The sequence below is a fragment of the Ananas comosus genome, linkage group 7, assembly GCF_001540865.1.
Source record: "Ananas comosus cultivar F153 linkage group 7, ASM154086v1, whole genome shotgun sequence".
NCBI lineage: Eukaryota > Viridiplantae > Streptophyta > Magnoliopsida > Poales > Bromeliaceae > Ananas > Ananas comosus.
The window spans coordinates 14,371,011-14,383,946 of record NC_033627.1 but is presented as its reverse complement, the minus strand read 5'-3'; the positions used below and the strand labels follow the sequence as shown (position 1 = coordinate 14,383,946).

The window sequence follows — 12,936 nt, the reverse complement described above, 5'->3', positions numbered from 1 at the left end:
GCGACTGAGAGAGAGAGGCGAGCCAGCGAGCCAGCGACCTAAAGAGAGAGAGGCGAGCGAGCGAGCGACCGAGAGAGAGAGAAGAGCTCGAGCGAGAGCGGGAGCAGGGCGCGAGAGAGAGCGAGGGCAGGGCGCGAGAGGGAGCGAAAGGAGTTGTGCTATGCTAGAAACAGGGAGAACGAGAGGAAGAGAAAGAAGCGCGAAGGCGGATTCTGCGATCAAATTGGACGCGACAAGTACGGAGGAGACAATCGAGGATGCGGCAAAATTGAACGACGTGGTTTACCCCGAGCACAATGATTCGTACACTGCCACATATATAACCAGGTATGAGATGTTTAATTTTTTAGTAAATTATTAATTTTTAATTGTGATGAATTATTTGATTAATTTCATCACTGATTTGATGTATGATCTATATGTTAATAGATAATATATTTTTAGGCCATAGTAGAATCTTTAGATGTCTAAATTTTGACAAATAGTTTTCCTGCTCATTATTATTCTAATTTAGTATTCCAACTCTATATAATGTCTTACAGGTGAGCAATTTACTTAAATTTGTTTAGTTGAGTGATTATTTGGATTTAATATTTTTGAGATGAATGAAGAAAGAAATAGTGAGGTTAGGGATGTAAATATATCGGCACCAGAAATTGGAATGGCTTTTATCAATTTTGATGCCGTTTTTAATTTCTATAAGTATTATGCACAAGAAATAGAATTTGCAGTTGTAAAAAGGTCAACAAAAATGACTGATGGCAAGGCTACATATGTAATAATCGCATGCTCTCGTCATGGAAATATGTATCGAACCGTAACGAATATTCGTCCTCACCCATTGGTAGCAAAGACAAACTGTCCAGCCAGAATAAATGTGGTAATAAATGTGGATTCATCTTGTGTAATAAGCAAAATTACACTAGAGCATAATCACACTCTAAGTCCTTATAAGTCTCGATTTTTTCCCTGCAATCGAGTTATAGATACAAGCATCAAGAGGCGGCTTGATCTTAATGATCGTGCTGGAATAAGATTGAATAAAAGTTTTAATTCTATTATTGTTGAGGCTGGTGGATATGAAAACTTAACATTTGGAAAGAAGGACGCTCGTAATTATATTGAAAAAGCCCGTTGGTTACGACTTGGTGAAGGTGACGGCGAAACAATTTGTAATTATTTTAGAGAAATGCAAGAGAGAAATGAAAATTTTTTTTATGTCATAGATCTAGACGATGATTCTCGGCTTCGCAATGTGTTTTGGGAAGATGCTCGAAGTAGAGCGGCGTATAAATATTTTGGAGATGTAATTACTTTCGACTCGACATATCTAACAAATAAGTACGATATGCCATTTGCTCCTTTTGTTGGTGTAAACCATCATGGACAGTCGATCTTGTTGGGGTGCGGCCTACTCTCCACTGAAGATACAGAATCGTTTGTATAGCTCTTTCGGAATTGGTTGTCATGCATGTCCGACCGTGTCCCGAAAGCAATAATCACAGATCAAGATAAAGCGATGCAAAATGCTATCGCATGTGTCTTTCCTAATACTCGGCATCGATGGTGCTTATGGCACATAACAAAAAAGATACCTGAAAAGCTAAGAAGCTATGGCGAATATCATTCGATGAAGAGCGTGATGATGAATGCTATTTATGAATCACAGACAGAAATTGAACTTAAGGAAAAATGGAAGAGAATAATAGCTTGTTATGCACTTGAAAATAATCAGTGGTTGTCAGACCTGTACGAGGAAAGACATAAGTGGATACTAGCTTATGTGAAGGATATATTTTGGGCTGGAATGTCCACAACACAGCGTAGCGAAAGTATGAATGCATTTTTTGATGGGTATGTGAACTCGAGAACTTTATTAAAACAATTCGTTGAGCAATATGAAAGCGCAATAAAAAATAAAGCTGAAAAGGAAGCAGAATTAGACTATAAATCATTCAGCTCAGTCATCCCGTGTATAAGCCGTTATGCATTTGAGAAGCAATTTCAAGATGTATACACGATTGCGAAATTTAGAGAATTTCAGGCAGAGTTGAAGGAATTATTGCATTGTGAGACCTCCTTACTGTCTTCGACGAGCAGTGTGTATTCTTATCAAGTAAATGAGTATGGCGACGGAGGTAAATTTTGATGAAGGTACCTCTCTAGTAAGTTGTATTTGCCGTCTATTTGAGTATAAAGGTATTTTATGTCGACATTCAATTGCCGTCCTAGTTCATAGGAAGTTGATGATTGTCCCAAATTCGTACATATTAACATGTTGGAGGAAGGATGTCAGACGGAGGTATACCCGCGTGAAGACATGGCATAAAACTTAGGGAGCACCGCGGAAATTTATCGATATGAAGAAGTATGTAGGAATATGTATGACATTGCAGACATAGCTGCTGAGTCTGATAAGAAATGTGAACTAGCATTACGTACATTACGAGATTTGAAGACGAAATTAGAAAATACTTCATCATCGAAGGGGAGCAATGATATTGAATATTCGCCGATTGCGGCAACACCTTCGAATGATGCGTCGAATGGTAGAAGTAACAACCAGAGAGTTTTGAGCCCACTACTTGTTCGCAGTAAAGGCCGCCCGCCAAGCAAAAGAAAATAGTCGACGGCTGATAAAATTGTACGACGGTTGAAGATGAAAGGTAATAAAGAACAGGTATATCTTAACCTATCTAAATCAATGTTTTTTTGGATTGTAATATACGATAGACGACAATGAGTGATAATTATTCATGCTCTATTTAACAGGTTGGGCAACATTGTTGGGACAGGTTATATAACGGTGAATGTTCCATCTATAATTGTGTCTCATCATCACAGTCGACCTCGTCCCAACAGAGCGTACATATTTTACGCATTATTATTTCTATATTTGATTTTCTAATATAGACATATAAATGGAACTTCACTAATTATTTTTAAACATCTGGATCTCATATTCTACAAAACAAAATAGTTTATTAAAACAGGTTCATCTACAAAGTCCTACTATTAACAATTCGTCAGCAAGTAACTTACCTTATGGGATGGGTGTACAAAGCAGCCGAGGCATCATCGTTACAGTAACAGAAATTATATTTCTTATGGACAGTTCTTTAATACAATTTTATCTATATAGTAATAATATGGTTTACGTTTGCTTTCTTTTTATATTAGACAACGTGGGGCCCTAAAAATATATCCGTATCATCACATCCTATCATGTATCCTCATAGAGTGGATATGCCTCCTCAATCTACAAATCAGAATCTGACCCCTCGGACGCTCATGTGTCACGCCCCGGGGCCCAGCGGAAGCCCGCCCGGCGCGTGCCCAGACCCGCCATACGTCTAAAACATATAAGGCGTCTAAAAGCAACGATAATTAAAGCAATAGTAAAAAGGCATCTAGGAGTATCAGAGCATAAAGAAAGACCAAGTTCTACATCAAAGTAAGAAGAGTAACGCTGAAATCCACTAATAAAAGCATAAGTAGTACAAAGAAAATCCCAAATACAAGTGCTAAAAGTAAATACATAGGTGGTCTCTACACATGGGCACAAAATCTCTCACTCTCTCAACTAGAAAAAGAAAGAGTAAACCACCTAGGCAAAGAACCGCTCCTCGCTAGCTAGCTATGCGATCCCCTTGCCACGATCCCGTGCCTCCGCCGGTGCAGAAGGCTCTGAAAGGAAATAAGAAAACAGGGGCGTGAGAACTATTAAATAATAGTTCCCAGTGGGCAATTAGTGACTTCAGTGAAATGCACCATTAGGCCCGAAGCTACAAAAGAGGGTCAGTGTGAATAAATAACCAAAAGCGATATGTGCAGCTGATAAGTAAAATAAATGCAGCATAACCATGATGTCTCTACTTAGCTATATATTGTATAAGTAAGAAAGCGACTACTATGAGTATAAGCACATGAATATCCAACATGGAAGTGCATGAATATGCAACTAATCCCAATGTCCATAATGTGATAGTAAAGATGTCATTGCTTACTATTCTAGTCCAAGTCCACTTTAATAGTTTTAAAGTTCACATAGTATGTTCTGTCACTAAGTCCCAATCATATAAGACCCATCCGAAGGCTGTCTGGCCTGCGCCGTGCCTAATGGCACCGTAGTAGTCAACATTCCCACTCTAGGGATGAGCCTCCCCCACGGCAATCCACTTCGGCGCCAAATCCCGCATGGGCGAGCATAAGTCGCGATGGCTATCTCAGGTTATATATGTTCGCAAACACAAATTCTATAAAAGTGTTCTACTAAGAGCGTTCTTATAATCTCTAAGACTAAACTCTTTATGGCATAAGAGTGACAGATTATAATGCATACATAATTCTAGCCAACAATACATATATGAATACAAACAAATTAATTTTCAAGACAAGTATACAAGTATAAATAAGATAATATACTAGTAATCCCAAACATATTTTCTATACCTTTCTACATACTAGTAACACTAAACATATTTTCTATCATAAACTAAACAAAATTTATGAAATACATGAAATATATGTGTGTTACTGTGGACGCATCTTCTAAACACTAAAATCATAAATGCTTTATTTTTACAAATGCAACAAATAATGTAATATACCAGCTGAGTAAACCCTAAATAAAATGAATCAGCTAGTCGGTGAGGAAATCCGCAGCACGCACAGAAGAACCCTAGCTGCAACCCTAAACCCTCAAAATATAAATTCTATATTAAATTTAAAATTAGAAATAAAAGATTATAGAAATTCAAAAATATCTCCTGTTTGAGTAGAATTCTTTGTTCGGTTGTGGCCGAATTAGCTCCGAAATCGTTCCCAATTTCGGACGCCCACGACTGAAAGAATGCGTCACAGGTACTGGGATGGACAGTGGAGCAGTTGAGATGCGACCTCCTACCTCCTACCAATAGAGAGAGGCGAGGACGAGAGACACCTACGAAACGGCTTGGGACAGGAGCTTCTATCGACCGCCTTCCCTGCCGAACACCGCCCGATGGAGTGATCTGCGAGCGAGCGAGCGAGCGAGAGAACACTTCTATCAGCAAATATATTTGCTGGTATATTATATTTGCTGGATTGTGAACACTTCTATCAGCTGGCCTAATAGAACATTCTAAACCACAAGCTTGCATAATAGAATTCACATACACTATTATGACATAATAGAACAATCTCATCTTAATATAATTTTTGTTTCGTTGAATGCGAACATATAAATGCCGTGAATAAATGCTGTGGATAATAGAGCATTAATTAAGTATAAAAATAACATATACAACTGTTGAGAGTGTTCACAACCATAAACACCTTAAAGTGTTCTATTATCCGTTACAACTATTCTATTATGGCATAAAAGTATTCTAAATCATAAAATAATGTTCACAATCATAAACATATTTAGAGTGTTCTATTACCCTTTACAACAGTTCTATTATGACATAAAATGTTTCTAAATTCTAAAACAGTGTTCACAACTATAAACTTATTAAGAGTGTTCTATTAATAGTTACATCTATTCTATTATTAGATCAAAGTGTTCATAATCCTGCCAGCTGATAGGAGTGTTCTATTATGCCCTAGGAATGTTATATTATGCCATAAGAAGGTACGATTGTAACTCATACATGTTCGGAACCATAAAAAATGAACATTCTAAACCCTAAACCTTAATAGAACTGCTCACTGTCACATAGATTGTGAATATTCCTATCAGCTGGCCTAATAGAACATTCTAAACCACAAGTTTGCATAATAGAATTCACAATCAATAGATTGTGAACACTCCTATCAGCTGGCATAATAGAACATTGTAAACCCTAAACCCTAATCCTAATCATAAATTCTTTATTCTTAAAAATGCAACATAAAATATAACATACCAACAAATATACCACCAGTGTCCTAAAATAAAATTAAACACCTATTCGGTGACGAAATCTGGAGCACGCAAAGACAATCCGCAGCTGCAACCCTAAACCCTCAAAATATACATTTTGTATTAAATTAAAAATTGAAAATAAAAGATTATAGAAATTTAAAAAAAAATGCCCTGTTTGAGTTGAATCCTCTGTTTCGGTTGTGGCCGAATTAGCTCTGAAATCGTTCCCAATTTCGGACGCTCACGACTGAAGGAATGCGTCACAGGTACTGGGATGGACAGGGGAGCAGTTGAGAGGCGACCTCCTACCAATGGAGAAAGGCGAGGCCGAGAGACACCTTCGAGATGGCTTCGGACACGAGATGTGTGGAACGAGCAATGCCGAACTTCTGCCCGATGGAGTGCAGTGCCCTGCGAGCGAGAGCAAGAGAAAGAGAAAGAGAAAGGGGAGAGCGTGAGATGACGAGAGAGGTGACGAGAGAGGCGCGAGATCAAGAGAGAGGCGAGGGAGCGAGCGGGACCGAGGGAGCGAGCGGGAGCGAGAAGGAGGTGTACGGGAGAGAGAGAGAGAGAGATGTGTAGTAGGGTTTAGCTTTAGAAAGAAATAAAAAGGAGAGTGAAGTTAGCTGCTACTGTGCTAGTGATCTAATAATAGCCGTTGGATCATACGGGTGTAGGATATACACCTTCCTATAGAAGTACAGGTAGACTTTTTCTTTGTTTTTTAATTCAGATGTTTTAAACAAATGTGAAGTTGTACTTTTCATAAGACCTGGATTTTCGTGCATAAGTTCATTTTTAAGTAGGCAATTAAGCTCCTTTGCGAATTCTATATATATATATATATATATTGGGTATATTTTGAAAAGTTAATTATGTAATAAATCGAAACTTTCTATAGGCGAAGAACATGAACTTTTAACTAAATAAATGGCATTTTAATCGATGGGTGTGGCAGTTTCGAAATTTCGCTAATTGAAATTTGTTTAGATAAATTTTATTAGTTAATTATCATTCTACTATGGTAAAATATATATTCCTTCTAATTCTGAACTGCTAAATTTGATTATCTTTAGCCTACAAATAAAAATTAAATAAATTATAGCTATATGGTAGCTAAATTAGCTAACGTTTTTGTGTTCTGTCTAAAAAATTATACGAAATGTGATAAAGCAATAAGAATGAGATAGAAATTAATGTTCAGTTAATTATTAAAACAAATTAAAGTTCGATGAACTAAACAAAATTTCACTTATTAAAGTCCGGCTACTAATGGTGTGATTCATCTTTGCTTTTAATCAAGACGAATTTCAAACAAAAATTTTAAACTTTAAGAATTTAAATACAAGGATTAGAAAAATTTGACGCTTTCTTTAAAATTTTCTGGAAATCTAAGACTCACTGAAAAAAAAAAAAGCCCTGATTCAAGAAATATAAAAGTAGAGTACTACTGGAGAAATAAACTATAATTAAGTAGAAATTTTGGCTAGTATGTACGCACGGTATAGCTAGATTGCGTATTATTGGATAAGAAAAATATTTTATTATATAGTGAACAGTTCTTTATTTGTTGGGAAGTGCTTTTCCATTCCTCGTGCAGGCGTACAGCTAGGGTTGTAAAGTCTCTCTCATTAAAATAATCACAAGTCAATTAAACTCTACAAAGTCTACTTAAACAAACTTGAGCCGGTCAAACAATCCAATTAACTAACTAATTAAATATAAACTATTTGAGATAAAAATTCAGATAAAATTTTGGAAATTAAAACTTGTCCTTATTCATAATTGACTTATATATTCTTCTCTCTTCTTCTCGACCACCAACCGCGTCATCGGGATGCTGAAGATTATTAATTACATTTCTCCTCTTCTAAATCGAACCTCATAATAATGCATATGGTTTTGGACGGAATGATCCGTGTGAGTCATTTATGAATGAGAAAAATTTAAAATTACAATTTATAAGCTTATTTTTATCTCAAATAGTTTATATTTAATTAGTTAATTAATTGGATTGATCAACAGGCGCAAGTTCAATTGTTTAAGTAGACTTTGTACAGTTGAATTGAGCTGTGAGAGAACTTCATAATCCTAGCTGTACTATGAACGGAAAAGCACTCCCAAACAAACAAACTATTGTTCACAACAACATAATAAAGTGTTGGCTAAATTGCATAAAATTTTTCTGTCAATACCCGCTTTTTCACTTTCCCCTCCTGTCATTTAAAAACCTACACTTTGACTCATTGAAAAATGAGAAATGTGCACTTCACCCTCTACCGTTAGTGATTCATTAGGATTCCGTTAAAAAATATTTTTTTATGCCTAAAATATCCCTCCGCCCTCTTCTATGTTGCTTTCCTCCTTCCGCCTCGCCGCCGCCTTGCCGTCTCGCCCTCCCCCACTGCCTCGCCCTCGTTTTCGCCCTCGCCCACATCCCCTTCACCTTTCTCCACCGCTCGCCCTCGCATGCCTCTCCATCTATGCCCACTCCGATCTCCTCCCTATTCTCGCCAAAATGGGGGGGGGGGGCAACACGAGTGCAGGAAGAGCGGGGGAGCAGGAGGAAAATGGAGTGGGAGCTGCGGTTGAGCGAGACGCGAAAAACGGAATAGGAGGGGCGATGGCTGAGCGAGGTTGGGGGAGGAGACGAAGATGGTGAGGGCATTTTGGTCATTTTGTCACGGTGTACCCCCTGTAAACAGTTCTCATTTTTCAAGGAGACAAAGTGTAGGTTTTTAAATGACAGAGAAAAAAAGTGAAAAAGCGGATATTGACATAGCGGTTATCTGTAATTTAGCTATATATATATATATATATATAGGTCTTGGGTGCTCCTGAGCCGTTTTCGATGATGGGACTCCCGAATCGACAATCGGCTCCGCTAAACTTGATCTAGCATATTTGAATTACGTAGAAAATAAATTTTGCGCTTTTTCGATATCAGTTATTTAGTGATCGAAAAGACTCAAAATCAACGATTTTTAATAGTCGATAACTGCCGTTTCAAGTTTAACGGTGTAGAAGTATTCAAATCAGATAAAATTCTGATAGAAAATTCTTTATACCATCTACAATAAGTTCAATATCTCTGATCGAAAATCTTAGTACTATATCACTACTTTTTATGAGATTTTTATTTTCAGCCGTTGATTTTGAACTCTTTCGATCACTAAGTAAACAATATCGAAACAAACGGATTCCGTTGCCACATATTTGTTTTCGATGATAACGCTTCAAAATCGACGATCGGCGCCGTTGAATATGATCTATACCACTTGAAGTGTTTAGAAATCAAATTTCAAATCTTTTCGATATTATTTACCTAATGATCAAAGAGTTTCAAATTTTATAATTTTAAAGGTCGATATGAAACGTTTTCTCGTTTAACGGCATAAAGATATCCAAATCAATTAAATTTTTATTAGAAAATTTTTTAAATTATTTAAAATAAGATCTACACTTTTGATCTTGATTACAAGACTATTATCATCATTTTTTAAAAAATATTCATTTTCAACTGTTCATTTTTGTGTCCACTAGATGGGTTTGATTTCTAAACACTTCAGGTGGTATAGATCATATTCAACGATACCGATCGTCGATTTGGAGGCTTGATCATTGAAAATAAATGGGTGGCAACTGAACTCGTTTGCTATCGATAGTATTTTAGTTGTTCCTACCATGATAGATATTCAGCAAGATAGCCAAAAAGGCACTTTCACATTCCATGGCATAGATGGCTATACTATTATTTTTTTGGATAATAATTGGATCCAGAGGTATACATGTTCAGAGAATTCCTCCGTGGGGTGCTTGCTTCATAATTATATTTTTGAGACATTATGTGACGCCCCAACTTTCCAGGGGGTCACCCGTCCTAGAACTACTTCCGTCCTAACACGCTTAACTCTCTTAACCTCTTAAATTTTGCCACCATCCAAAATGCTTAAGCCGGGTTAAGAGTTTAGTCCTATTATATCTCATATATAGGACTATTTGGGGTCTCACATATTACCTGACAATCCTCAAAGTTTCCCTGCCAGTGATCATGATGAATGTGAGTCTGCCTGCACAAGTAATTGTTCTTGCACCGCTTTCTCTTTTTTTTCTGAGTGCATGTTATGGCACGGAGATTTGATCTATTCGACCCAATGCGGTGATTGCTCAGATGGCTCGCCAATTAGCATACGAACAAAAATAGATTCTTGGAGAAGAAATAAGCATCCAGAGCAGTCGCTTATAGGACTGACCGTAGGTGTAGTATTAGGAACTGCGACTGTCTTGGCTATCGGTTTGATCGTTACTCGGAGATGCAAGAAAAGATCACACACTACAGACCCAATTTATTCGAAGAGTTTTCGAGTGTTCTCCTACTCTAATCTGACGAGTGCTACCAAGAATTTCTCAAAGAAGCTGGACCAAGGGAGCTTCGGAAGTGTTTTCATGGGCACCTTGCGTGATTCAACGCTTGTGGCCGTGAAGAAACTCCGAGGACTCAGGCAGGGAGAGAAGCAATTCAGAGCAGAGGTGATCACGGTCGGTATGATTCAGCATATTAACATAGTTCGCCTCCTCGGCTTTTGTGCGGAAGGAACTAGAAGATTGCTCGTCTGTGAGTTCATGACAAACGGCTCTATAGACTCTCACTTATTTTCAAAAACTAATTCCAATATCTTCTTAGGTTGGAACCAGCGATACCGAATAGCAATTGGAATTGCGAGAGGCTTAGCTTATCTCCATGAGAAATGCAAGGACTTCATCATACACTGTGATATTAAACCGGAAAACATACTCTTGGATGAGCAATTCTGTCCAAGAATTGCAGATTTCGGCATGGCGAAGCTCTTCACTAGAGACGGAAGCCGGGTCCTGACAACTATGAGGGGGACAATAGGATATCTCGCGCCGGAGTGGATATCGGGGCTAGCTATCACGCACAAGGCCGACGTTTATAGCTTCGGGATGATGCTTTTCGAGATAATATCCGGCAGGAGAAACACGGAGAGGTCAGAAGACGGAACGTATGTGTATTTTCCTACTTGGGCCGCGGCGAAAATCCACGAAGGCGAGGTCGCATGCTTGTTAGACAACAAGTTGAAGGGTGAAGCAAACAGCGAAGAGCTCGAAAGAGCATGTAGAGTTGCTTGTTGGTGCATTCAAGAACTTGAAAGCAGTAGGCCAGCAATGGGACTAGTTGTTCAGATGCTGGAGGGAGTTCAAGAGGTCAACATGCCTCCTATACCTACATACTTGTGTAATTTTGTGTGGGATGAGAATGGCTCGATTAATACTCAGGTTTATGGGCATTGTCTCGATGATGTGATGAGCAATTCCTTCACCGAATAAGGATTAAAATAGGCCCTCCATGAGAATGGCTCAATTAGTACTCTCTCTTTTTCTTTTTCTTTTTTTTTTCTTAATTAAGATGTTTTATTATTTTTAAGTAAAGACTCGCGTTCAATTGAATATGCTTTGGTGAGGTGATTTCAATATGTGTAATTAATACATCTCTTGTGCTTTTCTCCTTTTTTTTTTTTTTATGTTTGTCAAGTACTTTTTGTAATATTTTTAAAGTTCCGTAAAAATTCTATGTATGAAAAAAAAGTTTAAGATAGTATACTATTCATTTCATTTTATTATTTTTTAAATAAATTTAACCGAAAATATAAAATAATTAAGTTTTTAAGACGTTAAATATCAATTATCAAATTTTTTATCACTTGCGCTAATAAGTACGGTTTTATAATTTAGCGGCTGTGTTGTTTCTTTTGTACAAGGCCATTCGCAACGCATCCACACGTTGATAATTGACTTAATGATTAACGACGTGGGGTCAAGTGCTATAGTATAGATCTTCCGCCGTCACTATAGAGAAAGTTGTCTACGTAACAGGCAGATCAGAGTATCAATAAACAGTGAACTAAATCATTGTAATTGAAAAAACCGGAATATAATAAAAATATATTTTTTAATAATTATAATGGGATGAGTAAAGTTAAAAAACTCAGGGTCAATGTATCGTGACATTTAAGCCACCATTATTAGAAAAGAATATTAGAAACAAACAACGTAGACAAGATTTTAGCTCCCGCTGTTCCATTTACTATCCATACCAATGATCCCTAATCTTTACACTATTTTTCAATTTAGTCCCTAATCGTTTTTTTTTGCAATCAAGTCTCTCATCTTTTGATTTTATTTCAATTAAGTCTCAACCGTTAGATAACTGTTAAAATTGTCGGAAAATGCCATGTCAGCCCGACGTCAGCGCCACGGAGGCGCCATGTCAGCACCACGGTGGCGCTGTGTCAGCGGATTGCAAAAAAAAAAAAGGTTAGGGACCAAATTGAAAAATGGTGCAAAGGTTGAGGACCAATAGTGTAATTAACCTATTAAATTTATAAATTCAAAAAAAAATTTTAATTTAAGATTTAAATTTTGATTTTGAATTCAAATTTAAATTGGAATTCAAAATTCAATTTTGTATTTAATTTTAAATTTTAAATTTTAAATTCAAATTCACATTTGGAATTCTAAATTCTAATTTAATTTCAAACTTCGATTTGAAATTTCAAATTCAAAATGTGAATTTGAATTCGAAGTTTAAATTCAAATTTAGAATTGAAATCAAATCTTTAAATTCAAATTTAAATTTTAAATTCAAATTTAAAATTTAAAATCAAAATTTTGAATATGATTTTAAATTTAAATTCATATTTTAAATTTAAATTTCGGTTTCGAAACTTTTATTTTAAATGTAAATTGAAATATCAAAATCAAAATCAAAATTTTAAGTTTGAATTCAAAATTTAGATTCAATTAAAAATTTAAATTTAAAATTTGAATTTCAATTCAAAATTTTAATTCAGTTTTAAATTCAAATTCAAAATTCTAATTTCTTGTTAGTTTAAAATTTTAAGTTTAATATTATTTTTGAATTTAAATTTAAAATTTTGAATTTATTTTAGGGACTAAAATGAAAAATGTGCAAAGTTTAGGGACCTAATTGGCATGCACAAGGTTGTTACATAGGCGCTGACGTGGTG

At 36.4% G+C, this 12,936-nt stretch overlaps 1 protein-coding gene and 1 pseudogene across 1 annotated transcript; both read left to right on the top strand.

Annotated features, from left to right (window-relative positions):
* Positions 602-2,336, top strand: LOC109713298 (annotated as a pseudogene).
* Positions 9,827-11,382, top strand: LOC109712517 (G-type lectin S-receptor-like serine/threonine-protein kinase At2g19130). Its single transcript, XM_020236115.1, has 2 exons — positions 9,827-10,502; positions 10,572-11,382. The coding sequence occupies exons 1-2, from the start codon at positions 10,007-10,009 to the stop codon at positions 11,234-11,236; spliced, it is 1,161 nt and encodes a 386-aa protein (XP_020091704.1). The 5' UTR covers positions 9,827-10,006; the 3' UTR covers positions 11,237-11,382.

Excerpts from the sequence above, each read along its gene's own strand:
- LOC109712517 (XM_020236115.1), top strand. The coding sequence starts at position 10,007 with ATGTTATGGCACGGAGATTTGATCTATTCGACCCAATGCGGTGATTGC. Across the intron at positions 10,503-10,571 it reads AACTAGAAGATTGCTCGTCT|GTTGGAACCAGCGATACCGA; the intron begins GTGAGTTCATGA and ends ATATCTTCTTAG.